The sequence below is a fragment of the Panicum virgatum genome, chromosome 7K (genome assembly GCF_016808335.1).
Source record: "Panicum virgatum strain AP13 chromosome 7K, P.virgatum_v5, whole genome shotgun sequence".
NCBI classification, from domain to species: Eukaryota; Viridiplantae; Streptophyta; class Magnoliopsida; order Poales; family Poaceae; genus Panicum; species Panicum virgatum.
In genome coordinates this window covers 43,482,841-43,509,702 of record NC_053142.1, presented here as the reverse complement: position 1 = coordinate 43,509,702, position 26,862 = coordinate 43,482,841, and the positions used below count along the sequence as shown (strand labels likewise).

General features: G+C 44.9%; 5 protein-coding genes across 14 annotated transcripts; 3 read left to right on the top strand and 2 right to left on the bottom strand.

Annotated features, from left to right (window-relative positions):
• The first annotated feature begins 215 nt into the window (after window positions 1-215).
• LOC120641482 (E3 ubiquitin-protein ligase At1g12760-like) lies at window positions 216-3,456 on the top strand. The gene is made up of 5 exons (XM_039917650.1): window positions 216-827; window positions 1,922-2,041; window positions 2,136-2,268; window positions 2,367-2,531; window positions 3,019-3,456. The coding sequence occupies exons 1-5, from the start codon at window positions 283-285 to the stop codon at window positions 3,193-3,195; spliced, it is 1,140 nt and encodes a 379-aa protein (XP_039773584.1). The 5' UTR covers window positions 216-282; the 3' UTR covers window positions 3,196-3,456.
• A 1,237-nt stretch (window positions 3,457-4,693) lies between these two features.
• LOC120641478 (protein unc-13 homolog) lies at window positions 4,694-21,649 on the top strand. Of its 10 annotated transcripts, none has more exons than XM_039917635.1 (29): window positions 4,694-4,913; window positions 5,027-5,091; window positions 6,023-6,296; window positions 6,497-6,560; window positions 6,681-6,828; window positions 7,677-7,844; window positions 7,918-8,016; window positions 8,141-8,347; window positions 8,519-8,620; window positions 9,362-9,589; window positions 10,346-10,435; window positions 11,312-11,398; window positions 11,491-11,676; window positions 11,766-11,915; window positions 12,655-12,747; window positions 13,349-13,420; window positions 13,787-13,904; window positions 14,366-14,538; window positions 15,458-15,524; window positions 18,481-18,639; window positions 19,155-19,261; window positions 19,360-19,437; window positions 19,525-19,620; window positions 19,779-19,874; window positions 19,964-20,147; window positions 20,371-20,585; window positions 20,724-20,825; window positions 21,023-21,247; window positions 21,324-21,649. In XM_039917635.1, the coding sequence occupies exons 1-26, from the start codon at window positions 4,754-4,756 to the stop codon at window positions 20,520-20,522; spliced, it is 3,423 nt and encodes a 1,140-aa protein (XP_039773569.1). In that variant the 5' UTR covers window positions 4,694-4,753; the 3' UTR covers window positions 20,523-20,585; window positions 20,724-20,825; window positions 21,023-21,247; window positions 21,324-21,649. The 10 variants fall into 10 exon arrangements, with proteins under 10 accessions (XP_039773569.1, XP_039773571.1, XP_039773570.1 ...); XM_039917637.1 differs by having other exon boundaries at window positions 21,000-21,247; XM_039917636.1 differs by having other exon boundaries at window positions 20,905-21,247.
• Window positions 15,531-17,643, top strand: LOC120641481 (predicted GPI-anchored protein 58). Its single transcript, XM_039917649.1, has 2 exons — window positions 15,531-17,356; window positions 17,479-17,643. Exons 1-2 carry the CDS (start codon window positions 16,821-16,823, stop codon window positions 17,486-17,488), a joined length of 546 nt encoding a protein of 181 aa, XP_039773583.1. The 5' UTR covers window positions 15,531-16,820; the 3' UTR covers window positions 17,489-17,643.
• Window positions 21,650-22,012: 363 nt separating the features above from the next.
• Window positions 22,013-23,627, bottom strand: LOC120641479 (heat stress transcription factor B-2a-like). Its single transcript, XM_039917646.1, has 2 exons — window positions 23,173-23,627; window positions 22,013-23,056 (listed from the first exon to the last, which is right to left on the bottom strand). Exons 1-2 carry the CDS (start codon window positions 23,377-23,379, stop codon window positions 22,328-22,330), a joined length of 936 nt encoding a protein of 311 aa, XP_039773580.1. The 5' UTR covers window positions 23,380-23,627; the 3' UTR covers window positions 22,013-22,327.
• A 702-nt stretch (window positions 23,628-24,329) lies between these two features.
• Window positions 24,330-25,950, bottom strand: LOC120641480 (3-hexulose-6-phosphate isomerase-like). Its single transcript, XM_039917647.1, has one exon. It carries the CDS (start codon window positions 25,291-25,293, stop codon window positions 24,667-24,669), a length of 627 nt encoding a protein of 208 aa, XP_039773581.1. The 5' UTR covers window positions 25,294-25,950; the 3' UTR covers window positions 24,330-24,666.
• Between the last annotated feature and the right edge of the window lie 912 nt (window positions 25,951-26,862).

Here is a 26,862-nt window from a genome sequence, read left to right as displayed (position 1 = left end):
TTTTTACAAATTTGATAAAATTTAAAATTATTTGACTGAGTAGCTAGAATTTTATTCGTTTTAAGATGAATTTTCGAAGGAGGGAGTATTTAATATCCTCTCGCAGTTTCACTCTCACTCTGCAGCTGGCCCAACCCACATCTGCCACTCGGCCATTGGGCACATTGAGGAAAAGGAAAAAGAAAAAAAAAGAGAGAGGAGTCCCCAAATCCGTCCCCATTCCCTTCCCCTGGAAGAAGAGACCACTTCTTTCTCCTCCTGATCTCCCACGGGTTCCCCTCGATGGCGACGCCCCGCTCCCCGAGCCCCCGCGCCGACGCGCCCCTCGACTCGGCGCCGCTGCTGGGCGGCGCCGGCGGCGGCGGGAGCCGGCGCCGAGGCGGCGCTCTTCGGCGGCCCTCCCTCCGCGGCGCGGCGCGGCTGCTGCGCCGCGGCGGGCGGCGGGCGATGCGGGAGCCGTCGGTGCTGGTGCGGGAGGCCGCGGCCGAGCACCTCGAGGAGCGGCAGGCGGACTGGGCCTACTCCCGCCCCGTCGTGGCGCTCGACCTGCTCTGGAACCTCGCCTTCATCACCGTCGCCGCGGTCGTGCTCGTGCTCAGCCGCGACGAGGACACGCCCATGCCGCTCCGGACCTGGGTCGCCGGCTACGCCCTCCAGTGCGTCGTCCATATGGTCTGCGTCGCCATCGAGTACCGGATGCGCCACGGCCCGCGCGGTGGGGGCCCCGCGCCCGCCGACGAGGAAAGGGGCAATGATGGATCGTCCTCGTCCAGCGACGAGGATGACAGGGAGCTCGATCGCCGTGGTCGCCGCACCGATTACGCCAGGTAATTCGATGGATCTGCTAGAAAGAGATTTATATTGTTGCTTATGCACAGTACATGTGCAGTAATCTCCATCTAGCGTGTTATTGTTTTCCCAAGTCCCAACCTACCCATTAAGTGGACAGATACATGTGTGTGGTAGTGTAGTTTCTAGTGGAAATGTTCAGTCTGCTTATCTTAGTTATAGATTAGCTTCGCTGAAGGGAGTAAACTGGAGAATTACATTGAAGATCAGTCTTATGTGTCTAGAATGTTCACCAGGCTTCTATGTCTAGATGCTATGATTAGAAGACCTTTTATACTGGTATACTATGTCTATATGACGTCAATACTCTATTAAGTAGAGACTGTTGAAACGGTAATGAGTAGCTAAAGAATCAAGGCAAGGATACTGGGTCCTAAAGAGGCCTAAAATCCCTTTACAGTTAAAAGGATGGATATTATATTTCTCTCCTAATTGAGTCTAAAAAAGCAAGCAGTCAACAACGTTTTCTTGTTACATATCAATGCTTTGTTGCGGTGTTCCATAGAAAATTTTGAAACCTTATCTATTTGCTAATGACGTTTACATTTTATCAGCAGATCATCTTGAATGGATTAAGGAGCTGCATTTTTTCATTTCTACTCCCAAAAAACATAAAAATGTAGAATTTGATACCCAGTTAAGAGATACATTATTTCATATACGGTTTCTGTTCTGAGAGGCCAAGTAAACCATGACAGCGGCACCAAATGCTTGATGTATAAATCACATCCTTTTCAGTCATGTGGAGTTGATTGCTCTTTTTTTTTAATACCATTCAATCTGAACACACCTATTCACTCATTTAACCCACGCGATCAAAATAATAAAAGTTTCTCTAGCCATGATTCAATATTCAAGAAGGAATGCTTGCATATATGAATATAAGGATGCTTCTCATGACTAAGGTCTTTTGTCGAAATGCTATAAATTTTGCTTATATTAATACACACTATCATGAGAAGCATGATTTCTTGACCTCTTAAGAACAGAAATCATAACAGTTGTATTTGCAGATATGTAATATTCCAATGTTTCTATAACGTGATGATTCATTGTTGATTTAACCTGACAGTATTGCAAAGCACCTGGAGTCTGCTAATACGATGTTCTCCTTCATATGGTGGATAATTGGATTTTACTGGATATCTGCTGGAGGTGAAGAGGTTATCCGGGATGCACCTCAACTTTATTGGTACCTATGTTTCTCAATTTAACATTAACTTTTTGATGGCATGCTTATCACATTTTTGTAAGTTAAACATGTTTCTGTATGACTTACTTTGCAGGCTTTGCATAGTCTTTCTGGCATTTGATGTGTTCTTTGTTGTATTCTGCGTTGCTCTGGCTTGTATCATTGGCATTGCTGTTTGTTGTTGCCTCCCTTGCATCATAGCAATTCTATATGCAGTATCTGATCAGGTATGACTTTTCAAGTGTCATGAACTAACATATAACATGTGAAAGTTGACATAGCATTCTTGTTTAGGTAACCATTTACATCATCTCACTGAATACAGGAAGGGGCATCTGAAGATGATATTCGTCAAATCCCAAGGTACAAATTTCGGCGGACTGATGAGCCTGAAAAGCAAGATGTTGACCCCATGGGGCCTTTTGGTGGAATAATGACAGAGTGTGGCACAAATCAACCTATTGAGAAAGTGCTTGCAGCTGAAGATGCAGTGAGTTCTAATGCTTGTATTTTTTTTATTTTATGAGCATCATTGCATAACTTTAGCTTTAGCCTTAATGATGCTTGAGTTGCTAATTGAACATCTTTTGAAGTTTGAGCTATTGCTTTCACAAACTCAAGTCATTCATAGTGACTGATATGTGTTGTCTATTGAATACAATGGTGCAGAACCATGATTACGTGCTTGCCTTTTATTAGTTTACATGTCTTCATTGAACATTCCTGGCTTGCTGCATCACAAAGATTCCAAGTATTTATCATTCATTTGTTGTGCCGATATAATGTTTTCTGAAATGCCATCGTAACATATAAGACTGAGGTTCCACTATACTATGTTTTATGCAATCTCATTAAATTCGTTTTTGTTTTGAATAATGCTGCCAAACAATGTTAGCTGAAAGATGCACACATCATGTATTATATGCAATGCACATAATTGATGTTTTATGAAATCTTTTCTTACTTGATCTGTGCAGGAATGTTGTATCTGCCTTTCGGCATATGACGACGGTGCAGAGCTGCGCGAACTCCCTTGTGGGCACCATTTCCACTGCACCTGCATCGATAAGTGGCTGCACATCAATGCAACATGCCCCCTGTGCAAGTACAACATTCGGAAAAGCAGCAGTAGCAGTGGAAGTGAAGAAGTATGAATGCCCACCCCTTGATAATGCCAATCCGTTTCGACTTTGTGCCTGTGCCGTTGCTAATGTGACTCCAGGTCATGTCTGGTGTAAATTTTTGTATCCAAATGTGCCGATAGAGTCAATTATGTACTAAAGTTACTCAAAGTGCTGTCCATATGTGGCATAAGTTAATAAAATAGTTGGGTGTGCACCTGTACTTACAGTTGGGAATATATGTTGGTAGGACCGTTACTTGTATTCTTTGAGTGATCGAGGCTTCTTCCTGCTTGCTTGTGTCAGGTTGTGCTGGCAATTTTTCTTGCATGGTTTCTGTCGACAAAGTATTCCCACCTTAGCCATCATAAACAGCAAGGTAGCTGACTAAAGGACCATGTATGAGTATGATCAATATTCGTGTCTGTTGAGTAGTATGCAAGTGTGCTGTCCCGTTTTCCTTCAAGAGATGCACAAAGCGTTTGCTGTTTCTCCAGCATCATAATGTTTCGTAGAAGTCTACTAAGGAACTGACGCGGTTAGCTAGGCAATGAGAAACTATGGTGCTAACAATGAGAAATGCGCTATTAAAATTATATGCACATTGAGGCTGTTCGGCTTATCTAGGCTTGCTTGTTTTTGTTTGTTTCGGCTTATTTTCTCTCACAGAGTACTATTCATTTTGCAAGTCCTACACTATTCATGCGGTCAGCCGAACAGAGCCATTTTTAACCAGAAAAATGAGCATATGTGCTATCCTGCGAGAAAATGAGCCAATAAAACTATATAGATAAATTTAACCAAAATATGAATGCATGTTCGTACGAAATTCACGTTTGAATAAAAACGTGTGCAATAAAACAGCATATGAATAGTTGCGGGGTGTACTGTTTATATTTGGTTTTGTAACCTGCTGCCATCACATGTAGATTTCTCATTTATGTGCTCCCCGAGGTTGGGCATCGTTGGTGGATCTCACGGCAGGGCAGGGGGAACTTCACTCCAGTAAATATTCTACTTTTCCATTTTTTCGAGGACATTCGAGGGCAGGCACTGATTTGATTGGTCGTTTTTTGAATAAAGGCAGCTGTAAAATATTTGAAACTCGATCCGGAATGTAGCCGTTTCGGAATCTGTCGTGCCAAGGACCGGTTGTGGGCGATCCAGGCATCCAGGCTCCAGCAGCTTTCAATGCCCAAATGCGCCAGAAAAGATTCAAATCACACTCTCTCGCCACAGCACTTTCGCCAACGCGCATCCTACTCCGTCAAACGGACAGGAGAATTTGAGCGCCGCCGCAAGAAAAGAATACCGACCGAGAGGGGCCGTGCCGGGTACGCCGCGTCTAGTCGTCTCCATTTTTGCCGCTGCGGGCCCCCGGCGCGGCCGCCCTGCTTCTCCCGTTCACGCGTGCGGCCTTGTTCACCGCACCAAAACCCTGTCCCTCTGCTGATTTCCGTTTCCGCGCAGCCCCCCGCAGTCACAGTCGGAGAGCCAGCCTCCTCGCCCCCTCCGCCCCCCCCCCCCCCCCCCCCCCCCCCCGAGCCCCGACCCCTTCCCCCAAACCCTCGGCCTCGGCGGGCGGGCACCCATGGACACGGCGTCGATGCTGGAGGTTTACCGCCGCGACCGGCGCAGGCTGCTCGGCTTCCTCCTCTCCGCCGGCGGCGGGGGCGGCCGCGCGCTCGACCTCTCCCGCATCGACCTCGACGCCGTCAGCGCCGACTACGCGCTCGAGTGCGTCGCCGCCGGTGAGGCTGGCCGAACCCCCTCCATGCCCGCGTGGCGCGTGCGTTTTGACCAGCGAGGCGTCTGGGGGTATTTATTAGTCATCTGACGGTTCGGGTTTTTTTTATCAATCCAGGCGCGCAGTTTGATGCTTCGGAGGCCACGAGGAGGTACTTCGACGAGAGGAGGTACCCGATCATGGTATGCGCTATCTGATCGCTCGAATTTGCCTCGCCATTTCGGCTCGTGGCGGTCGTTCTCGTTGCTTGTTGGATTATTGCTGCTGGGTCCGAGATGTAAGTCGTTTTGTATGAAGACAAAATGTTTTGGAGCGGTAGTGAGAACGGGGGGCTAAACATTGTTCGATATTTTTGGGTTTTTCCCTAAAACTCGAAATATGAAATTTGGTAACTGATCAACTGTTTCCTAGTTATGCAATTGAAATGAAATGTAACTGCTGCAATAGGGACATGAGGCATCTTGACTGAGAATGTTATTCAGGTAACTGATCAACTGTTTCCTAGTTATGCAATTGAAATGAAATGTAATTGCTGCAATAGGGACATCCGGACATGAGGCATCTTGACTGAGAATGTTATTCACGTCCACAGAAGTTGAGAAGTCATTACAATAAGGACAGCACAGCTCTTATCTTAATATGCCAATACGCATGAGCCATTCCTCAACTGTAAGGAGCATGCTTCTCTAGCATTGTTTCTAATCTGAGATGACTAGTCCTTGATCTTAAGAACTACAAAGATTTTTGCCAGATTTCAGCATTACATTGTAATAAGGTTGTCAGACTGTCACTCAATTTTATGTGTTCATATCTTACCCTCTACCTAGTAAATGCTTGAATCTCCTCCTTATTATTTCTCAATTCCTTTTGTTCTTTGGATTCTAAAGTCCACTGTTACAGTGAAGACCATGAATTTGATTGAGTGTTCCATTCCTCCTTCCTATTTACATGGGCATAAATTTGGAATTAGGAGCTTTGTCTTTGGGTATTGTCCAACAATCGAGTACGCTGTTGTTACACATTATGTGGAGCGTTATCACAAGTATAGGGGTATTATCCGAACACAATCAAAACTTTCTGTTCTGTAACTGTTGTCAATTTTGCATTCAACAGATTGGTTCGCCATCAGGGAACTCTTATTTTCTTCTTTCAAGACCACAACCATCTGATTCTCCTCCTAAGGAAGCAGCACCTAGCATTGGGCCCCATGCACCACCTCCACTGGCGAACTCAACTTCAGCGGCAGAATCAAGAGATTTTTTCAGAGATGCTATTAATACCTCAGGAATAGGCTATGTCACGAAAGATGATAATTTGGCAGATATTCCTCCTCAGCAAGTAAAGAAAGTGGATATTCTTTCCCTAGGTTTGCCTAGGTTAAGCACAGGTAGAAAGTTGTACATACTTCATTTGTAATGTGCCCGTATCTTCTATGGATATGGCTACCCAGAATCGTAGATATAGGAATATAGGATAACATATAAATTGCTTTAATGTTTTTATATTCTATTTTAAGAAGTGTGTATGGATAACCTAATTTGTTTTCTAGATCTGATCCTTTTTTTTTCCTTTTTTAACTCATCAAAGAACTGTCTGATGATGATATAAGAGAAACAGCTTATGAGGTGCTTCTCGCTTCTCTATTTGTCAGGTAATTTCAGCAGAACATGTGTCTTCTTGGTTATTTGCATTAATTACATTGTGCGTTTTCATATTCGAAGTATATGTTTACACTTCTAACTCAGCTTCCTTAATAATACATTACTAACAGTGGAAAAATGCACTTCTCTGAAGAGAAAAGGGAAAAGAAGCGCAAATTCTTGAAGGGTCTGAGAACAAAGACAGAAGGATCAAATTCATCACCTCAGGTGGAAGATGGCTATGCCCACATTCTTGATTTGATCCGAGTACAAATGGAGGCAAGGTCTTATTCACAAATTGTTCACTTTTTCTTAGTTTAACAGAAATAGGTATTCCGTATTCACTTTCTGCTTGTCTAAAAATAGATGGCAATGATAGCATACCTTGACAAGATTCTTCAATGTTCACATGCATGCCAGACTCTTCCAAATAGCGGTGCTAGGCAATGCCTAGGTGCGAGGCGAAGCAGCACCGCCTTGCCTAGCACCTATACATTTTGTCTAGGCATTTTTGTGCACTGAGTGGTTTAGGACTTAATCTATGTATGAAAATGAGCCAAATCAGATATGGAGGAAGATGAATTATGGTCATGGAACTCATGGGTGCATGATAATGTTGAATTCATTGATGTAATATGCCATATTCCCTTTATTTAATAAAACATTACACCAACTGAGCGGAAAAGGTACATCCTCCTAGAAACGCCTAGGCGCTAGGCGTGTAGGCAGAGCCTGATCACCTGCCTAGCGCCTAGCGTTTTTTGAAACATTTTGCTTGATTTTAGAGTTATTGACCCCCTCTCATTTCATTTTTGTTGTTGCTGTGTACCAGAATGTATTATGATCCTTAGGAAACAAAGTTCTTAGCTAAGATCAGAGGAGCCTTTCTACTTGAATTTTAGTCAGCCCCTTTAAAAATAATACCATTTTCTTTGCAGCCCTCGAGACTATGTCTAGATTTTCACATAGTATTCCTAAGACAAATGGTTCTCTCCTTTATAAGATTAGTTTTTTTTTGCATCTGTTTTATTCATTGATCATTTTGAATTTTACTTGCTGAGTAACATATCTTCATTAGAAGGCTAGGACATAGTGTAGTGAGGACTCATTAGGCAAAATTGTTCCAGATTTCAGAATCTATGGACGCATTGACTAAACGAGCTTTAAGGTGTATTAATTTGAAGATGGTGAATGGACAGCTTGATGTGCCTCGTATATCGTTACAGCTCTTAAGTTCTGTTGGCAAACTTGATTTTCCAACCGAAAGACTGCGTGTGCAATGGCAAAAAAGACAGGCAAGCACCTTTGATTGTTTGTATGTACAGTATGTGCATCTGTCTTACTATTGTCTCTGATTCTGCTATCCAGGCAAATGTTCTTGAAGAATTACTTCTATCCTCAACATCCCTTGAGTATGATATGAGTGAAACATTGCGGATAGTTCTCTCTAAGCTAAAAGATACGGAGGCAAGAACAAGCACCCATATTTTGTATTAACTAATGATACTAGTATATCAAAACCACAATTAACTCTCTTTACAATGGACTGATTCCCAGTATTGATATCTATATGCATTGTTAACTATTCCAGGACTGGGTTGTGAGTGTTCCCGAGGGCCGCGTCGAGGTCTTGACTATCATTGAAAGATACAACACAAAACTTTCTGCACTGACCAAGAAGTTTGACCTGGAAGATGAGACCTACCATTGGACTCATAACTATCATTTTAATTTCAGGCTATATGAGAAATTACTTTGCAGTGTGTTTGATATTCTTGAAGATGGAGAACTTGTAGAGGTTTGCTTTTCTTTATTCGCTAGGTGTCAAACTGTCAATATATCCTCTTTTGGCAGCTAAAAAAAAGATCACACCGTGTTTTTACCACATAGTTGACTTGTTTGTGGACAACAATGTGGCATTAGTTCAATGGTTTGTGTTCCTGAATGTGCTACCTAAATTTGCTACCAGGAGGCTGATGAAATACTGGAAACAGCAAAGCTGACCTGGCCTATACTGGGCATTACTGAGAAGTTGCACGGCATCTTCTATGCTTGGGTGCTTTTCCAGAAGGTCCGTTTGCTGCTATAGTTTGCCCCTTCACCTTTTGTATAGCAACTGCTGTCCCTTTTCTTGATAGCATGAACCAGTGAGTTATGAATTTGATGCTCATCCATCATTTCCTCTGCATCTCTTTTGTTGCAAAAGTACCTAGAGTGTTTCCAGACACTTGGAGCAAGCTTTTTGTTGACATTTAGAATCGACTAATTTTATTGTACAATGATACCCTCGTTGAATAGAAAGGGCCAAAGTCTGGTGTTCAATCAATTTTCTTGTGAACCATGATTAAGAGCCCATTTGGCATGGCTTTTCCACGGGCTTCACCACCGGCTTCTGGTGAAGCTCTACCAAAGGGTCATTTTCAAAATAGCTTCACCATCGAAACCACGAAGAAGCCACAAAACGGCTTTGCCTGCGTAATTGAAGCAAAAATTGTGGCTTCTCGCAGCTTCAGCCTCACCTACCGTGGTCCTAGGTGACTGAAGCCATTTTTGCCAAATGTTTTTCAAAATGGCTTCAGCTCCACCAAAGAAGCTGTTTCACCAGAGGAGCTGAAGCCGAAGCCGTTTTAGCAGGAGCCGCAGCCCTGCCAAACTGGCTATAAATCAATTGCCTTTGCTCATCTTAGAGTCTTGGAGGCAAAACTTCTTTTCTCCATGCATCAAAATAACCTTCATGATACCTGAGTATTTTATTGGTGTTACCTTGTTTGTCTCCATGACATATTCGTATGATTGTTTTTCTTCCATTCAGTTTGCTCAAACTGGGGAGATTCTTCTGCTAAAACATGCAAGCCTTCAGATAAAGAAACTTTTATTGCATCACGATATTGGAGAAATAGAGTTGTATACAAACAGCTTTGTTTGTTCTGAGGATGCCTGTGGTGGTGACAGGGCTCTAAGTCTGGTTGACAGTGCCCTTCTTAAAATAAATGTCTCGTGCCGCAGACAGCTAGAGAATTATCACGCACACTTTAGTAAGGTTTGTTTACTTCCCTTGCTTGCAACCATATACTTTTCTGCTGATTTTTTTTGGTACATCAAGGTATTTTAGCATGCTGATAAGAAAAGCTGTTAACAAATGCTACATATTTAACTCTGTGCCAATCATGTGTGTAAACATGCTTATGTGTTTACTCCTTACCGTCGTGGTTGAATCAGCTGTCCAATGGTTTAAACTTTTTAACCTTGATGCCCTATGATTTGACAAATGTTCACCCATGCTCATTCTGCAAGTTTATTGTGGACGAAGCATGTAAAACCACAATACAATTCTATGGACAATAGCCAGTCACCTAATTTCTTGTACCATTGAAGCACAAGTGTAGAACCCACAAGGCTGTTCCTGATGTAGATAGGGCATCCTTATATTTGCATGATGAACTTAATTTTTAAGAGGTCTACATTGTCCATACAATTGACGAGTTAACGGTAAGGAAAAGTGTGATCATGTAATGCTACCTGCATAATGTGAATATAACTAGTATTGTAGTATGACCGTCCTGATAGTTTGTGATTTGTGTCAATTTTAGAAAGAAGGGCTCAACGATTTTCCTTTATTGCTTGCGTTGATGGTACATAACGTGTTTAAATGATTATAATCTTGAGCCCCTATCTTCTTAATAGAATGACGTGCGATTCTCCTGCATGCTGGAGGGGGGGAAAATCTGTATCAGTATTGTATGATTTGTTCTGTGATATTTTGAAGTTCATTTTTTGACCCAATTTCCTGCAACAGAAAAACTACTTGATCTTTGAGGATACACTGAACTTGGCATTACTTTTGGTGAAAACCCCCATTGAGGATGGCTGTGAAGAAGATATCATGGTTAGATTTCTTTTGTTTTTGCTGTGGTACTTGTATGATATGCGCACTCATCCAAACACAAAGAATTTAGGGGTTAACTTCTATCCATAAGTTTTATAATCCTGATGACCATTAAGGAGATACTTTGTATTTCTATTAGATGCTTAGAAAATATTAGATTTATCATTAATATTTCTATGATATGACAATATGTTTCTTGAGTGCTTAGAAAATATTAGATTTATCATTAATATTTCTATGATATGACAATATGTTTCTTGAGTTCTGTATAACTAGTGATCAAACCATTAAAATCATGTGGCATGGAGACCTTGTGTGTTAATGAAATTGAAACTCCATGTTGCCCCTCCAAATTAGGATTATTTTCAGAATCTAAAATTCTCTATTACAGCTCCAATTTCATCCTTCAGTTTGCATTGGAAATTGGATCTCTTTACTGGAACATATCCATACTATATCTTTCCTACATTGTTTCATACAGTTGCTTCAGATTGTGTACTATATTCACAGAACACGAGAGGTTAAAAGAACAATAAAAAAATCACTTTGATCAGTTCTCTTTTGTTAACAATGCACTGCTGTAGCCCCCAATGTAATCTGTAATTGTTTTTAATGGCATTGGTCATAACCTGAATTGTTGTTTATCATTGTAAAAATCGTCACTTTTTTATATAATGTTAATATTTGATATATGCATGTCTGCCTTTTTGGTCCCTCAATCCTTCTGTCAAATTCTTCGGTTGAATCCATTTATTCTTCCTCTCTGTTTGATGCTGACCTGTTATTCTCCTGTTCACTGATGAATTATGGTTCACGAAATTACTCTTTTTTATGAGATTACCTTTGAAATATTGTGTTTTGGTCTGTTCATTTCAGCTCAATGAGAGCCCAGAAGGGAGTACATCAGAATCAAAGTTGGTCCATTTACTCATTGTCAGATCCATTCATGCTGCATATAAGCAAGTGAGTCGACAATCCACATATGTCAGTTTTCAAAGTTCAATCAAATATTAAGCACTAGAGTAACTTTTTGATATTTAATTATACTTCATTAGGCCCTAATTTCATCAGATGGCCGATCAGAAACGGAATTTAAACATCCATTGACAATTCTCGCAAATGAGCTAAAGTTGGTGGCAGAGAAAGAGTGCACAGTGTTCAGTCCAATACTTACCAAGTACTATCCTGAAGCTCAAAGAGTAGCTCTAATTTTCTTGCACATGCTGTATGGAAAGCAATTGGTTAGTCCGACTTTTTTTCCAGCTATGCTATGTTTATTTTGGGATCCTGGGGACTTGCATTTACGTATAGGGTTGCTATTGGCTACTAGGAGCTGTTCTTGGAAAGGACGGATCATTTGGAAAACTCAAAAGAGATACTGGCAGCATCGAATAATTTTGAGCTCTTTATAGCTCAGAAGCTTTACTCAGTGTATGGGGCAGCAGGGTCTTCATTCTCCAACTATTTAAAGCCTTACATGGTAATGCAGCACAATGGCCTTTATGGTCACGATAAGTACTTTAATGTTTGAAAATTTGTTTTATGTATTAAATTGACTCTGCAGTGCTTCCTGTGTCTTTTTTTTTATTTATCAATTGTAAAATAGTATTGTCCTTTTCCCCTGGAGTATGGTTTCCTATGAAATGAAACATCTTCTATAGTCTGTTCCGTGGTTTGACGTTGCACTAAGTACTATGTAGCCTTTCATAGGCAAAATTCTGGAATCAACTGGTTTTTCGTCAAGCTATTAAGTGATTCTTATCATTGCTCTTTGTTAGTGAACACACATTATCTGCTGTAATTCTGTCTTTTCACCGGATAGGTGATGTCCTTGTCTTGGGTGGCTTGATTATTCTTCACTAGATCACCGTTCTGCTATAGTTCCTTGCCAGTTTATTTGCAGTTTCGCTTTGCGGTGTTCTCTTTGGGGTTGTCATTTGTGGCTGAAGTACTTGATGCTTTTAGTTGTCCAAAGACCTTGCCATTGTCCCCTTTTTTTTTTCCTCTCAACATCTCATCAGTTACTGTTTGTTACTACTCTGTAGGAGTCTAGGACAAGCCTCCATGAGTAACGTCAAGCAGTTTTTAGATAATATATGGCATGCTTATTTTTTGGGTTTACAATTAGCTTTATTGTAGTAATGTAGTATCTTTCTTACATTTGACATTTCCATGGGCACATCTACATCTAACTAAATGATGGCTCTGAAATTCAACAGATAGGTCGCTTCTCCTCACCTCTTATTCTCCAATGGCTGCATGCTCGACATGAGAATGTCTTGGAGTGGACAAAACGTACTATTGGGATAGAGGTTTGTTATTTGGAAGAACCTTCACTGCTACTTTTTTTTACTTAATGATGTGTAAAAGGTTGAGCTTGAGAAGTTGTAGCATGCTATTTAGAAGGGCATATCTTGCCATTTTGATCCACTTTTCACTAGACCTGGTGCCTCTGTGCATAATGGTTGTGGACTTATGTGTGAAATGGAGGGTGTAGTTAATTAATTCGGGAAAATTATGTCCTATTCCTACACATCTGTGTCTGTATGGAAGACAAGGGAACTTCTATGTATTTTCTGTATAATAAAGTGCTACTGTTATTACTCTATATCTGGTACCATAAAATTGTTTGTGTCTAACACACTACAATGTTCATGTGTACATACGATGACTAGTACGATACAGTTTAGGGTGTTAAAAATCGATAACTGCTGTCAGGTTGAACTTACATAGGTGTAATACTGTCTGAAATGCAACCAGTTGCTGATTGATACCCATGAATTTGAACTTTGCTATGTTGGATGTATGTAGCTAATTTTAGAAAGTTTGATGGGCATTGCTGGCTCTCCCAACTGTCCAATTGTTCATTGTAATTGATCACAAGTTCTGTCTTTTGCTCATCTGTGGGCACAGGACTGGACGCCCTTATCAGCTCACGAGAAACAAGCGACATCAGTGGTTGAAGTATTCCGGATTGTGGAGGAGGTCAGCTTTCTTTTGTTGACTTTCTGCATGACGTGCTCCTTTATTACGATCCTTTCCCTCAAGAGATTAAAAAATAGAACTTAGTTTAGAACATCGATATGATGCAGACTTCATCTGTAAACATTTAAATTTTTGTTACTTGCAGCCTTATTTGATCCTAAGTGCAACTGAACATCAGAACTTCCACCTTGAAGGCAGAAGCTTTCTGTTACATATTTTCTCCAATTACTTTTGAACCCCGTGCTTTGATTATAAAACTAACAATTATGCTTTGATTCATTGTTTGTTCGGTACCTTAATATATGCATATTTTAAGTATCACTCTGATATTTGTTTGGGGTGCTTATTTCATCATTTTGTGTGCAGACTGTTGATCAGTTCTTTAATGCAAGTCTACCTCTGGATATTGTCCACTTGCGAAGTCTACTTATAGGAATCACTAGCAGTCTTCAAGTATATTTGCTTCACATGGAAAATCAACAAGGTATGTGTCAGGTTTTGGATTAACTGCTGCTATTGCAAAATATTTGCTTAACTTCTGTTTTGCTATTTGTTTCTGAGTATAGATCAGAACACCTCATTGTGCAAATAATTCTGTTTTTGTGTTTTCTTGACAAACAATGTTGGTTTTTGTTTTACAACTTGCAAATATTTGAGTGCTTTGTACAATCTCTGATGACAGTGGACCTTAAAGTTAGCATAACTCCTTGATCGTTATTCATTATTTGCATCAGAAATATTTACATAGGTGTTGATTGTTCTGCTCTACTCTACAGTGCTAAAATTGCACGTTTCGAATGGTCTGTTGAATGTTGCATGTATACCTTATCACAACTGGATAGGGAATTTTACTATTACCTTATGTTTCCAAAAAGTGACCCATGAATAATGGCTTTTCAGAAGAACCAGGAAATAACTGTACTTATTGTTGTCCTCCTGCTGCAGTTTCTGGATCTACCCTTCTTCCTAGTGCTCCAGTCTTGACACGTTATTCAGAATCAATGAACCCATTTGCAAAAAGAAAACTTATTGAACCTACAGTTCCTGAAGAAAAGGTGGCTACTAAATTGAACAATTTGACGGTGCCTAAATTATGTGTGAAGCTCAACACCCTTCAAGTGAGTTTTGAATTGACTATCCATTCCCTATTTGTTTCCATATGCCTTATAATGAATATTATTTTAGTAGAATTCGAATCACCAAAACACGTGCTAAGAGTTCAGGACATGGCCCTGGAAAAGCTTTCATAGAAGTCTGTTATGCTCAGCTTTTGCTATTTAGCAAATGCCGCTATATCTATACTAGTACTTGACATTCACCGAGTTGCTTTTATGTTTGCACATAAATGATTGTAGGTTTTATTTTTACTAAAAAACTGCAAATGGTGTAAGTTGATTGCTTGAGTTTTCTTATGAAGAAAACCTGCAAATTTATCAATGAAACCATTTAGCAGTGTGAATAACCATGGGAATAAACTTATGTGGTTGCAGCTTAATGTTTAAAAAATGTTAAATCATATCATTCAAATAGACATGGCTGTTTGAAAAGTGAAAACCATGAGGGTAATGTGTGTGCTAGAAATATAACTGCTTGTTTCACACATACGAATATGATAATTACCTCACAAAAATGATTGCGAATAAATGGAGATGCCATACTCTTTGGAATTTGTGTGCCATGAAAGGAAACAAGTGAAAGGAAAAGGAGAGTTGAATGGCAGAAGTTAGTTTAGTGCTCTTAGCGTATGTAGTTTTGGCTGACTATTCATTGACATTTTGCAGCTTTGATACTGCTATTACATTTCAAGATTGGTTCTCGAACATAATTCTTGGCATCACAAGATGGATATGCGCTAAATTAAAATCTGAAATATATTTTTGATTGTTTTTATAGTCGTAGGGGCTCATTTAATCTTGTACACCACCCTCAGAAGTTCAAGGAGGGTCCTGCTTAAAAGTTGTTTCCACTATTCTTGTCAAAATCTATATCATTAAGTCTTATTTTCAACCTGACTCTTCTGTTCCTTAAATGCTGCAGTTTATCAGGGACCAGCTTGATGTTATAGAAGAAAGCATCAAACAATCCTGGACCTCTGTCTTGTCAGGTAATCCTCCTTGAGTATATTCCTGATTCCTCTGCCCTTCTGTGTTGTTATGTTGAATGCAGTTTGTTATTCAACAATATATTGGTTGACTAGCTGGACCAAATGCTCATGATCCCCCTTTTGACCTTCTTGTGACTTGGTCTACCTGCTTCTTGTTGTTAGATGTATATGTATCTTTTGTAGTTTCCCCGTTGCATATTTCCTAATACCTGTAGATGTATATATTTGGGCCTAGAGCCCTCATAATGAATACAAGTGCTATTCATAACATGGTATTAGATCCATACTAGGGTTAGGTTTCTTCTCAATCTTCCCTAGGCGATTTTTTTCCCCACCGCACGTTGCACTTGTGTGCATCTTACCACCACGTCACATCGATTTCTGCTCTTCGTTTTGGAGCACATCATCGACTTGCTGCTTCCTCGACCGTCCATGGTCGCGCCGCCGCCACTTCCGCCGTCCGTGGCTGCACCGTCACCCCAGGCCGCGCCGCTGCCTCGGGCCCGCCGCCTCTTGCCGCGCCACCACCTCGGGCCGTGCTGCTTCTTCGGCCGTCCGTGGCTGCGCCATCACAACTTTTGAATCACACTCAACTAGAACTTGGTAGGCCTGTTTCAAACTCAAACAGCAACACATTAAGGCTCAGATTTCACTGCTTCCAAAGTTACCCTGATAAATATCTGAAATGCCGCTTGGATCTGTGTCAGTGACTCAATGGGTTGGGTTGGGTTGGGTTGGCGTAGTTTGGCTTCTTTTGGCTGCCTGGTTACCAAATGCCACCTCCATATGTGGGATTCCTTCCCCTTTCTATCAGTGTTGTTGCATTTGATTTTGCAATTGTATGGTTGCGAGATTAATGAACAAATTGGCACGTGTATGTGTTAGAGTATATTAGGCAACTCCAGATATGGTTAGTTTAGGATTGATTGTAATCTCGGGATAACCTTCCTTATATCTAGGAGATGCTACTTGCCCTCCAAGCCATGTACTCCTATATATACCGCCCAATGGGCTCAATGCAATATATCAACCATATTATACGCATCCTACCTTTCCTACATGGCATCAGACGCCTAGGTTTTAGATCCTAACCTAGCCGCCGCCGCTTCCGCTGCCGTCGCGCCGCCCCCGGGGAGACCGATCTCCGCCGGGGGCAGTGCCCTCCTAGGATGCGCCGCGGATCCCTCTGATCCGCGCAGCTGTCGTCGTCAACAAGCAGTAGGGGACCTACCTCTTTCCGTCGCCCATTGGATCCATGGCTGCGCCGCCGTCGTCCTCGTCGGGCACTGCGTCGCCATGGGCCCGCCGCCGAGCCTGCCCTGCCTCTGCGTCATCGCTCCCTCGGCACCGCATCCAGATCCGCCCGCCCCTCCCGCCCATCAGGCCAGGCGCGCCGCCTCCTACCAGCGCCGCCGCACCGCTCCTCCAGAGCGCGCGTGCCCTGTGCGGCTGCAGAGGACCACCGCGGGGACGCCAGGCCACTGCGCCATCGGGGCCAGCGGGCCGCCGCACCGCCAAACGATGTCAACGCCGGGCCGCAGCGCTACCGCCGCCCTCCCTCACCGGCTCCATCCTCCGCGTTGTTGGGCGCCGTCCCCTTCACCCACTGCGCCACTTCCGCCGCTGCCATACGCGCGAGGACGCGGCTGTGGGGGCGGCTCATGGGGCCGCTACCCGCCGCGCAGCTGGAGGAGGACGTCGCTCGGGCTGCACGCCGATTCGCTCACGGGCGGGTCTCACCACTCTGCTTTGCCTCTCCACCGTTTGACCGACGGGTGGATGAGGATAAGGTTGGGGGGTAACGCTCCGCGCACCCGAGATTGTACCCGCAGGTTCGTCTTGATGCTGCTGCTGTTTTTCTTTTCCGATCTAAGATCGGTTTGCGTCGCCCTGCCGTTCGTCGCCGTTCATCGTCGACACTCCCGAATGACGAGATTGTTGCTGTGCCCTCCAGGCTGCAGTGATGACGTTCGTGATCAAGCCACCCTACCGGTATCGTCGTCTTTTCAGGCGGTGGCGCCACTCGCCGCCGGTCTTCGTCAAGCAGGCGCTCGATCCACCTCCGCGCCTCCAGCCGTTCTCGCGCGGACATCGCCGCCGATGTTCCTGAAGGAAGACGTCGTCGCCACCCCTGATCTGAGCGCGACACTTGCTGCAACCTGCGCCGTCGCCACCCGTCCTGAGCGTGACCTAAGTCGCAAACCGCGCCGTCTACCTTCGTCATCCGCCGCACCGTCCTGCTGCTATCTTCGGCAAGAAGCTGCTGAGTTTGCGTACTCGAGCACCTCGACGACGCTTCGACCCGCGCCCCCTCCACGGCTTCGACCACGTCCACCTCGACTTCGGCTACTACGGCACTAAAGGGCTATCATTTGCATGAGTCTCCAGTCAAAGCTTTCGCACCGGCGTTCCGACTGCAGGGGGGATACGTCTCCATTGTTCTCCAATCTGACCGTTCGTGTTGCTACCGCTACGACTGCGGGGGGATGTTAGAGTATATTAGGCAACTCCAGATATGGTTAGTTTAGGATTGATTGTAATCCCGGGATAACCTTCCTTATCTCTAGGAGATGCTACTTGCCCTCCAAGCCATGTACTCCTATATATACCACCCAATGGGCTCAATGCAATACATCGACCATATTATACGCATCCTACCTTTCCTACAGTATGACTGGTTAAACAACTGCTTTCGAGGGACTTGTGTAGATTATCACTTTTGAGAAACTTGAGCCCAATTATGGCATATGGACCTTTTAGACTTTGTAAAATGCTGCATACAAGAGTTGCAAGTTAATTTTGCATGTGTAGTTTGGCAAGTTGAATGTTGTGGATGGTTAACATGCTGCATACAAGAGTTGCAAGTTAATTTTGCATGTGTAGTTTGGCAAGTTGAATGTTGTGGATGGTACGACATAAAATAACTATTCTATTTGTTGCTATACTTCGGATGCAGCTGTCAGATTGTTGGACTACTTGGCTTGTATTGCTAGTGGAAAAGCTATTTCCGAAAACTTGTCATCATCTGATGAATCAGTTGATGAGTTGTTTACATTATTTGATGATGTGCGAATGGCCGCTGTGAACATAACTGACACGATCTTGAACTTCATTGGTAAGCTACTAAGATTCTAATTAGTTTTTGCTTCACAATCTGCACTTCTATTTGCCCTTTGCAATCAGGGCAATAGTTTTTAGACTTGGTCTTCTTTGTACTGGTTCCATATAATTCTTATGTTTATGCTTAGCTCTACAGAGTCAGCTAGAGTTTACTGCTAGATTTGTCATCAGTGTAATGCCATGTGCCTTGCATATGGATACATCATTGAGAATAGGATTATCGACAATTCGAAGTTTGTATATGGCATGCTCTTGTAATTATCAGCCTATCAGCCAACCTGCATTTTCTTGAATTTCTACAGTGAGATCACCTCTGTTTCTGACGAGGTCCATGGTTAGATGCACGATGTACCCTTGCTACAACGTTGTAGTCTCATTGTATTAAATGCTTCTTGGTAAATCTACCAAATGATTTTCATATTCAATGTTGAAGGAAAAAAATTATATTTCTGTTGTGTTTCCTGATATATATTATATGAGTCATGAGTTGCTGAAAATATAAGTTTGCAGGAACCAGGACTGTTTTCTGGGATATGCGGGACTCGCTTCTTTTCTCCTTGTACCGAGACAGCGTTGAAGGAGCACGCATGCAGATATTTATCCCTACAATTGATCAAGTAGGGAGACCGAACTTGAGATACCCAGTCACCTACACTTTGTTCAGTTTATGTCCTTGCTTAGCTTCACTTATTGTTGAACTTGACATGTGCTGCAGGTTCTTGATCAAGTATGTGATTTAATTGTTGATGTGTTAAGAGACCAAGTTGTGCTCAGAATATTTCAAGCATGCATGGTATAAATATCTTGTTTTCTATCATGTTTGTCATTGCAATTGTTAGATAGCTAAAGTAAAAGGTATTCATTATCTAATCTTAATTAGGAAGGATTCATTTGGGTTCTACTGGATGGAGGCCCATCCCGTGCATTTTTGGAGGCAGATGTGGACTTGATGCATCAAGATCTTGCTATGCTCAAGGTATGGACAGGGTTAAAAGAATACATTAGCTTACCATGAGTGAAGAAAGAATCTCGTAATAAATACAGCTTGTCATTTAGGCAAAAAAAACATCTTGCTGAAATTTACCACTTATCAACATGATTTATTTGTTCTGGTCATTCAAAATTTTCTCCTAGGATCTCTTTGTAGCAGAAGGCCAAGGTTTAGCACTAGATGTAGTTGAAAGGGAGGCTAAACAAGCTCAGCAGATATTGGACCTATATATGCTTAAGGTCTGGTATTCTTTTTACTTTATTTTTACTCCATAGACCTTCTGCAGTGACAAACTTGCTTAGATGCCATGCCACCTACTGGTTTTCAGGCGGATACAGTTATTGAAATGCTGATAAATGAAAGTGACCAGATGTCTCAACATCTTGAAGTTACAAGTGCTCGAAGAAGACATGTACATGATGCCCAAACCCTTCTTCGAGTTTTGTGTCATAAGAAGGATAAGATTGCCTCTACATTCTTGAGAATTCAATACCATCTTCCAAGGTCTTCAGGTGAGATAATGGTCATGATTTGTTTATGGTTTATAATGTTTCTCACATCAAAGGACTTAGACAATTCTACCTTGCAAAATCTCGTATGTTTACGGAAAATATGTGCCAGGAAGTCACATTTGCAGTTCACCTCCAATGCTGTGCGTTTCTGCAGAATTGAAGGAACAATTAAAGTTCCTTCGAGTCTGGTTCATAGAATGACCGGCATTCCTTTATTTTGCAGATTATGATGATATTCCTGTGAAGGATGTGTCATCTAAAATACCTATCTTTTCAGACATGCTGAAAAGAGGTACCTCATTCAATTGGTCAGAGACAGGGCAGCAAAGCTTTAGGGTTATGAAGAAGAAACTGCAAGAAGCTACTTGGCAGTAAGATATGTCTTGCTGAGAAAAGTCTGCTTGGTTTGCGGATTGTCCCTTCCATACACGACAGCAGGTATAAACAAATATTCCGTAATACCTGGATGTGCAGTAACATTGTATTTTCGGTGTTTGCAGTTCATCTGCACCGAATGCTCTTTTGTCGTTCATTATATCTTTACATATGGCGACTGAATGGACCTCCTTTTTTCAGTGAGCTTTACGATCAAAGAACTCTACACTATCGAGATGACGAGATAAGGCATGGTTTTGAAAGCTATGGGCCGCACCTCTGTTATGCTAACTGCAACTGCAAGTAAGACCACTTGTTCTTTTTCTTTGCACTTTGGAATATTAGTTGCTCCTTTTAATGATAACTGATAGTGCTCTTGTAGAACATTGAAGGGTGCATATTCAATATGATTTTTATAAACACGGTGCTCATTCTAATGGTTATAAAAGTAACTTGACAAACAACCCCGGTCCTCAGAATTCATGGAACTGTACCTGCAGAGTTGCATATGAAGGCAGTATATGCTACAGAGCAACATCCGTACGCATGATTGCTGTTGCACAGCCTTTACCGTACCTGCAGACAGCAGATGGGTAATTAGCAAGAAGGTTGAATTGGCAACTTCAAGGGTTTACTGCAATGGAGTTGTACCAGAGATTGTCATTGTACCCTTTAAGAGCTAATAAAGTTTGCCACTGGCAAAAATAAACGAAGCGTTGCAGAGGGTCAGCTACTCGTACTTCCATGAGATTTGCCGAAGTAGCGAAATAACAATACTCAGGTGCCTTTTCTATCTTGCAGGGTAGTTCTTCCGGGAGGGTCTTGGGCTCTTGGCTGTTCCACCTGCAGCCTGCAGGTACCGAGCGTGATCGGCATCATTTATTCAGAAATGGTTGGGTTGGCAATGTTGCTCCTGCCGGAAGCCAGATACAAATTGTAGTACACTGAAACTGTTATATATTCTCCCTCTTATTCCCTCCGTTCAAATTATAGGTCGTATCTTCAAATTATAGGTCGTTTTTAGATACATAGATTTTTTTTTACTTAATGATGTATCTAAAAGGCCAGGTGACGTAGTATATAATATATTTTGTTGAGTTTAGCCTCAGTGGTTGAACATTGTTTTATCTTCTGGTCCTTTATGCCTCGGTGCTTTCTGTTTTAGCGTTTGGAGAGTCCGTTGGAGTAAGCAACTTGTCAACATCTTAGGTGCAAACTAATTTTTTCGTGCAAATCATGCAAATTTCAATTTAGGCCATCAGATCAACATCCAAATGGGGGAAGGAGGGGGAGTGGGAGGGGGATTTGTAAAAGTGTGATTCTATAGTTTGCACGGAGATGTTAGTTTGCACCTGGTATGTTTCTTTATTGCGAAAGATTGCATGCAATCTTTTGGTGGAGGTACTGGGTATGTATAATCTTTTTCACTTGGATGAAAAGAAGATATATTTGTTGCATAATCTTTTTCACTTGGATGAAAAGTAGACATATTTATCACATGATTATCAACTTAACATGAAAATGAAATTACAAATTACTTCTGTTACACGTTTACAGAGCTACAGCAAACCTATTTGGTCAGCTTGCCTGTTGGCTAAACTCCATTTTTGAAGTAAACAAGCCAACCGGCACGAGTGCGCGACCGTGTAAACGCTACAATAAAATAAGGCCACCATTGAATCTCGATTTCTAGCAAATACAGAGATGTTTCAGTTTACCCAATTACGCCTTCACCATCTGCCAATACAAGCGAGACTACTCTACACGAGTGTCACTGATTTCAGTCCTAGTAGCAGCGCGGGCTGTCAGGAGACCGAGCTCTTGCGGTCACGCGACCCTCCGCCCGGCCTCGCCGCCGCCGCCGCCCGCACGGACAGCGCCAGCACGTCGAGATCCGAAATCTCTTTCCTCCTCGCGGCCTTGCTCCCCCGCCTCCGCGCCGCGTGCTTCTCGTCGTCGTCATGTTCCTCGTCCTCCTCCTCGCCGTCTTCCTCGGCGGCCCCGTCCACGTCCTCCTCCTCGTCCCCGTCCTCCGCGCCGCGCGGGCGCTTGGCACCGATCGCGACGCCGAACAGTATCGGCTTCGCTCCGTGGCCGCCAGGGCCTCCCCCGAGGCCGCCGCCCCCGTGCCCGTCGTCGCCATCCGCGGGATCATCCTCCCAGCCGCCGCCGTGGTCGTACCGCGCCACGAGCTGCCGCACGCCGTCGCAGAGGCGCCGCGCGCGGGCCAGCTCCCGCGCCAGCCTCGCGTTCTCTCGCCGCAGCCGCGCGTTCTCCTCCTCCAGCTCGGCCACTGCGCCGCTCACCCCCGCCGCCGAGCCGCGCGGCGGCGACGAGGAGACCGCCGGCTCCCCGCCGGAGCTCGTGGGCGGGGACGAGATGATCGGTATCCCCGTCGGTATGGCCGCCCCGCCCCCCGCGCCCCCGGGGCCGGTCCCTTTCCGCCTCTGTATCCCTCCCAGCAGGTGCTTCTCCCCTCGCCGGAAGCCGTCGTTGGCGAACTCCCACCTGTCCGCCACCACCTTCTTGAATCCCTGCACGGAGAGAACGCGGAACCCGTCGTGATCTCGATCGAACCGCGCCGACCGTTTGGGTAAATGGGTAAATAGAAAAAGAGATGCGGGACGGGGAGGGGTGGTTGGGCACGCACGTAGGTGTTGAGCTGGCGCACGAAGGAGGAGAAGTTGCTGTGCTTGAAGTGCTTGGGGAGGAGGTCGCGGGCGAACTCGGCGGGGCGCCACACCACGAAGGCCGTGCCGGTGTCGTTCCACGAGATGGTGTCGTCGGTGCTGGGGTCCTCCACCATCGCGTACGTCTTCGTCAGGAACGGCGGCGTCCCCGCCGCCGGCGACGCCATTGGGCAGGCGATGAGGAGCGGAGGGCAGGGCAAGGATGCGGGAAGAGGGCAATTGTTTCCACGGGAAGGAGGACGCGTCTAGAAACGTGGATTTGGGGATTGGATTAGGTTGGACATTGGTGGGAAGCATCCAGCGGGTTCTAGAAGGTTCCCGGCCCTTCCTCGCGCTAGCAGACACGTGGCTCGGCTTCTAGAAAGTGCCTGTTTGGATTGGGGAGCTAGATAGATGGGCTGGACTAGTAGAGTAGGATAGGAGATGTTTGCTGTGTTAGACCGTCCACAGCGATAGGAGGAAATGGAGGAGTAAATCTACTGTTTGACACTGTAGATGTACTGTTTGGCACTGTAGACAGAGAGGGCGTGGGAAACGAGGCAAGAGCAAATTTGCTCTTGCTCTTGCCATTGTGGACAGCCTTACACTTGTACAAGCCCAAATGTGCTCTTTTATCCCTTTCTGGGTTCTGGATATATTCTTCGTCGAAGTTCTTGGGCACAAAGTTTCGTTGCCTGCAACATTTCATGAACTTTTTTAAACGTAATTTTTAAAGAAGAGGGAAGGAATATGTGTTAGCCAACAGCGTCAAATGGTCGGAAGCCGTGTCGAGGTAACCAATATGATGTTCCACTTTTTTTTTTTGAAAGAGATTAACTCTGCTTTAATTGAAAGCAATATTCGGGTACATCAAGTAGACTGAGGATGCCAGTGCCAAAGAGAGAGAGTACAGGGTAAACAAAAGTAGGAACAACAACAAGAAAACCAGCAAGTTTTTAGAGTTCTTCAATGTTTGTAGCTTGATCACGCTTCGGTTTCGACTTGCCCGCCCAGGTTTTCAGCTTCTTCAGAACTTCCTCCACTTCCTCCCGGTCAGTTGGCTTGAATAGTAGGCGCCATTTCTGCAAAAAGGAGATCCGAGAGTACAAAATACTTAGAGGATTGCTAGGGAAAATTCGCTCAATTGCCATCTTATTCCTGTTGATCCACAGGTCCCAAGCCAGTCCCGCAAACAGGAAAAGAGCGATGCGTTTAGGGGTTTTTAGATGCTCCACTTATTAGACGAACTGAAAATCAGCACTCAGAACGATGGTGTATCTTTTGTGAATGCTAACGAACGTCTCAACCACTGTGCCAGTATTGTAACCTATCATTCGGTAGTCACCCGTAACTGTTGTGTTTCAGCCACCAACACGATGATGAACATCGGTCAGTTCATCACTGCACAGTAGTTTTTTTTTAGCATCGTCACTGCACAGTAGATGACAGAGATGGGCTGAACAGTGGACACCATTCTACTCCAAGTTCGTGTGGCGGGCCCTCATCTGGGCCGGGCTCTGGCCCAAGACGCGCGCGAGCTCCAGCACCACCATCTCGAACAGCACCAACATGGCTCCCTCGTACAGGCTCCCCATCGGCAGCTTCGCCCGCGACGGCGCGCTCTCCGCCTCCGCTTCCGCCTCCTCCTCGTCGTCGGCCATGGTCTGCGCGGGGAGGTGCGCCACGACGTCCGCCTGGCGCCGCGGGAATTCCCCCACGGGGCGGGCCGTGAGCAGCAGGACGCGGGCGCCGGCGCCGCGCGCCACGCCGCAGATGGCGTCGACGGTGGAGAACGCGCCGGGCCCCGCGGAGGCCACGAGGAGGTCGCCCCCGCCGGCAGGTGGCGCCGTGACGTCGCCGACGCAGTGCGCGGGGAGCCCCAGGTGCGCGAGGCGCATGCAGAGGGCGCGCATCATGAGCCCCTCCCGCCCGACGCCGTGCACGAACACGCGCCCGCCCCGGGCCGCGGCGGCCGCGAGCTCGGAGACAAGGACGGACCGTGCTGGAGGGTGCGCCGAGGGCGCGGAGAAGACGGCGGCGACCTGGGCGCAGATGGCGGCGGCGTCCGCCTGCGCGGAGGCCGCGGCATCGCTGCCGCTCATGCCTATGACCTTATCCGATGCTCCCGTGGAGGTGGGACGGCCGTGGACCCGTGGTCGGACTCTGACCTGATGACCTTTGGTGGCAGCAAGCGGCAAGCCTCTCAGAGTGATATTGTATCAACAGAATCACTGACATTTTCTTATCAGCAGCAAGCTCTTTGCTCAGACCTGATCAAGCTGATGGGGCCAATTTATCCAAGCAGCGGTTGTTGGTTGGAATTGGATACTTGGATGTAGCAGCACCAGCCACAGCTGCTGCAACTAGCACTAGCAGCAGCTGAGTACCAGAACTGAACTGGTAGTGTCCTGTGGGGCTGTGTCCATGACATCAGAAACAATAAATCGACAATTAACACAGGCGTAGCAGCAGTAACTTGTTACACGAGGCCAAACAGATCGTTCAGATGAATCACATAAATCTCACCGTTCCACTCTGGCTTTTCTTCTCTCTCTTTTTGAACACGGTGGAGTTGAGGGTGTCAGTGCAATACCGATGACAAAGGATTTTTCTTCAGTTCTGAATGCATCACTTACAGCATCGATCACAGAAATTCTGCTGAACTTCAGATAGGGAAAAAAAACGCACTCTGTTGCCCATTGTAACACGATGGACGTGGCAGCCTTGTTGCCGTCGTAAGATCTGGAATTCTGAACGAAACTCTGTCTGATCGCGGCATCGCGCCAGTGCGCCTAGGTTTCAGCTGCTAACCCTTGAACTGAACCAATCACCTGCCTTCGGTACGGACGGAGGAGGGTGCCTGCCATGTTCTTGGACTCTGCCTCATCGTCCTCCCTCCACACGATGCGATATATCGATGCTGCTATAGCTTCAGGTACGACCACTGCTGCTTGTCGATTTTCTTTTCTTTTCTTTGGCGGCTCAAGCTTCTAGATTTCATGACTTGTAATTTCTTTTTTTCTTTTTAAGTTAATCATGACTTGAGTAATTTCATACGGGCATTGCAGATTTCATGACTCCGCGGCGAAGCTTTCGAACAAATGGGTTTTCATGCCTTTGCCAGTATAGATTATAATAGATGCCTGGTGAATGATGATGAGTAGCAGAGATGCAGCAGTGGAGGACCGAACTCTGCATCATCATCAGTGCATCTTGCGGCCAGGCCGGGTGGCCATGAGCGCTTCATTTCATCGCGCACGCGCCCACCACGCCCAGATGAGCTGTCAGCCTGGGCCCCCAATCCGCCGGCCCATCCCGTCGCATCTACGCGGGCGGAGGCCCACGCCCCAGGGACTAGAAAGACACCGGGCGCCCAGATCCGACCAACCTCGTCAAGGAAGGACCTCCAGGGCCACCGGCCCACCACCAGGACTCAAATTGGCAGATCCAACGTTTCCGCGGTGGATCTGCCCGCGCCACCCCATCCATGTCTCCCCTCGCCGCTACAGCGTGCGCGATGCTGCCCCCAATCATGCCGCTGCCTGCCCCCAATCAATCTGCTCTCGCTCTAGCCACGCCATCCATCCGCGACGAGATTTACGCGAAGATCCCGCCCGATTAAACAACGGGATCCTGCTCGCGGGGACGCACGGGCGGGGCCGGAGCCGTGC

Excerpts from the sequence above, each read along its gene's own strand:
- LOC120641480 (XM_039917647.1), bottom strand. The coding sequence starts at position 25,293 with ATGAGCGGCAGCGATGCCGCGGCCTCCGCGCAGGCGGACGCCGCCGCC.
- LOC120641482 (XM_039917650.1), top strand. The coding sequence starts at position 283 with ATGGCGACGCCCCGCTCCCCGAGCCCCCGCGCCGACGCGCCCCTCGAC. Across the intron at positions 2,042-2,135 it reads GATGCACCTCAACTTTATTG|GCTTTGCATAGTCTTTCTGG; the intron begins GTACCTATGTTT and ends CTTACTTTGCAG. Across the intron at positions 2,532-3,018 it reads TGCTTGCAGCTGAAGATGCA|GAATGTTGTATCTGCCTTTC; the intron begins GTGAGTTCTAAT and ends TGATCTGTGCAG.
- LOC120641479 (XM_039917646.1), bottom strand. The coding sequence starts at position 23,379 with ATGGCGTCGCCGGCGGCGGGGACGCCGCCGTTCCTGACGAAGACGTAC. Across the intron at positions 23,057-23,172 it reads TGCGCCAGCTCAACACCTAC|GGATTCAAGAAGGTGGTGGC; the intron begins GTGCGTGCCCAA and ends CTCTCCGTGCAG.
- LOC120641478 (XM_039917639.1), top strand. The coding sequence starts at position 4,754 with ATGGACACGGCGTCGATGCTGGAGGTTTACCGCCGCGACCGGCGCAGG. Across the intron at positions 5,092-6,022 it reads AGAGGAGGTACCCGATCATG|ATTGGTTCGCCATCAGGGAA; the intron begins GTATGCGCTATC and ends TGCATTCAACAG. Across the intron at positions 8,017-8,140 it reads CTAAGCTAAAAGATACGGAG|GACTGGGTTGTGAGTGTTCC; the intron begins GCAAGAACAAGC and ends TAACTATTCCAG.
- LOC120641481 (XM_039917649.1), top strand. The coding sequence starts at position 16,821 with ATGGGCCCGCCGCCGAGCCTGCCCTGCCTCTGCGTCATCGCTCCCTCG.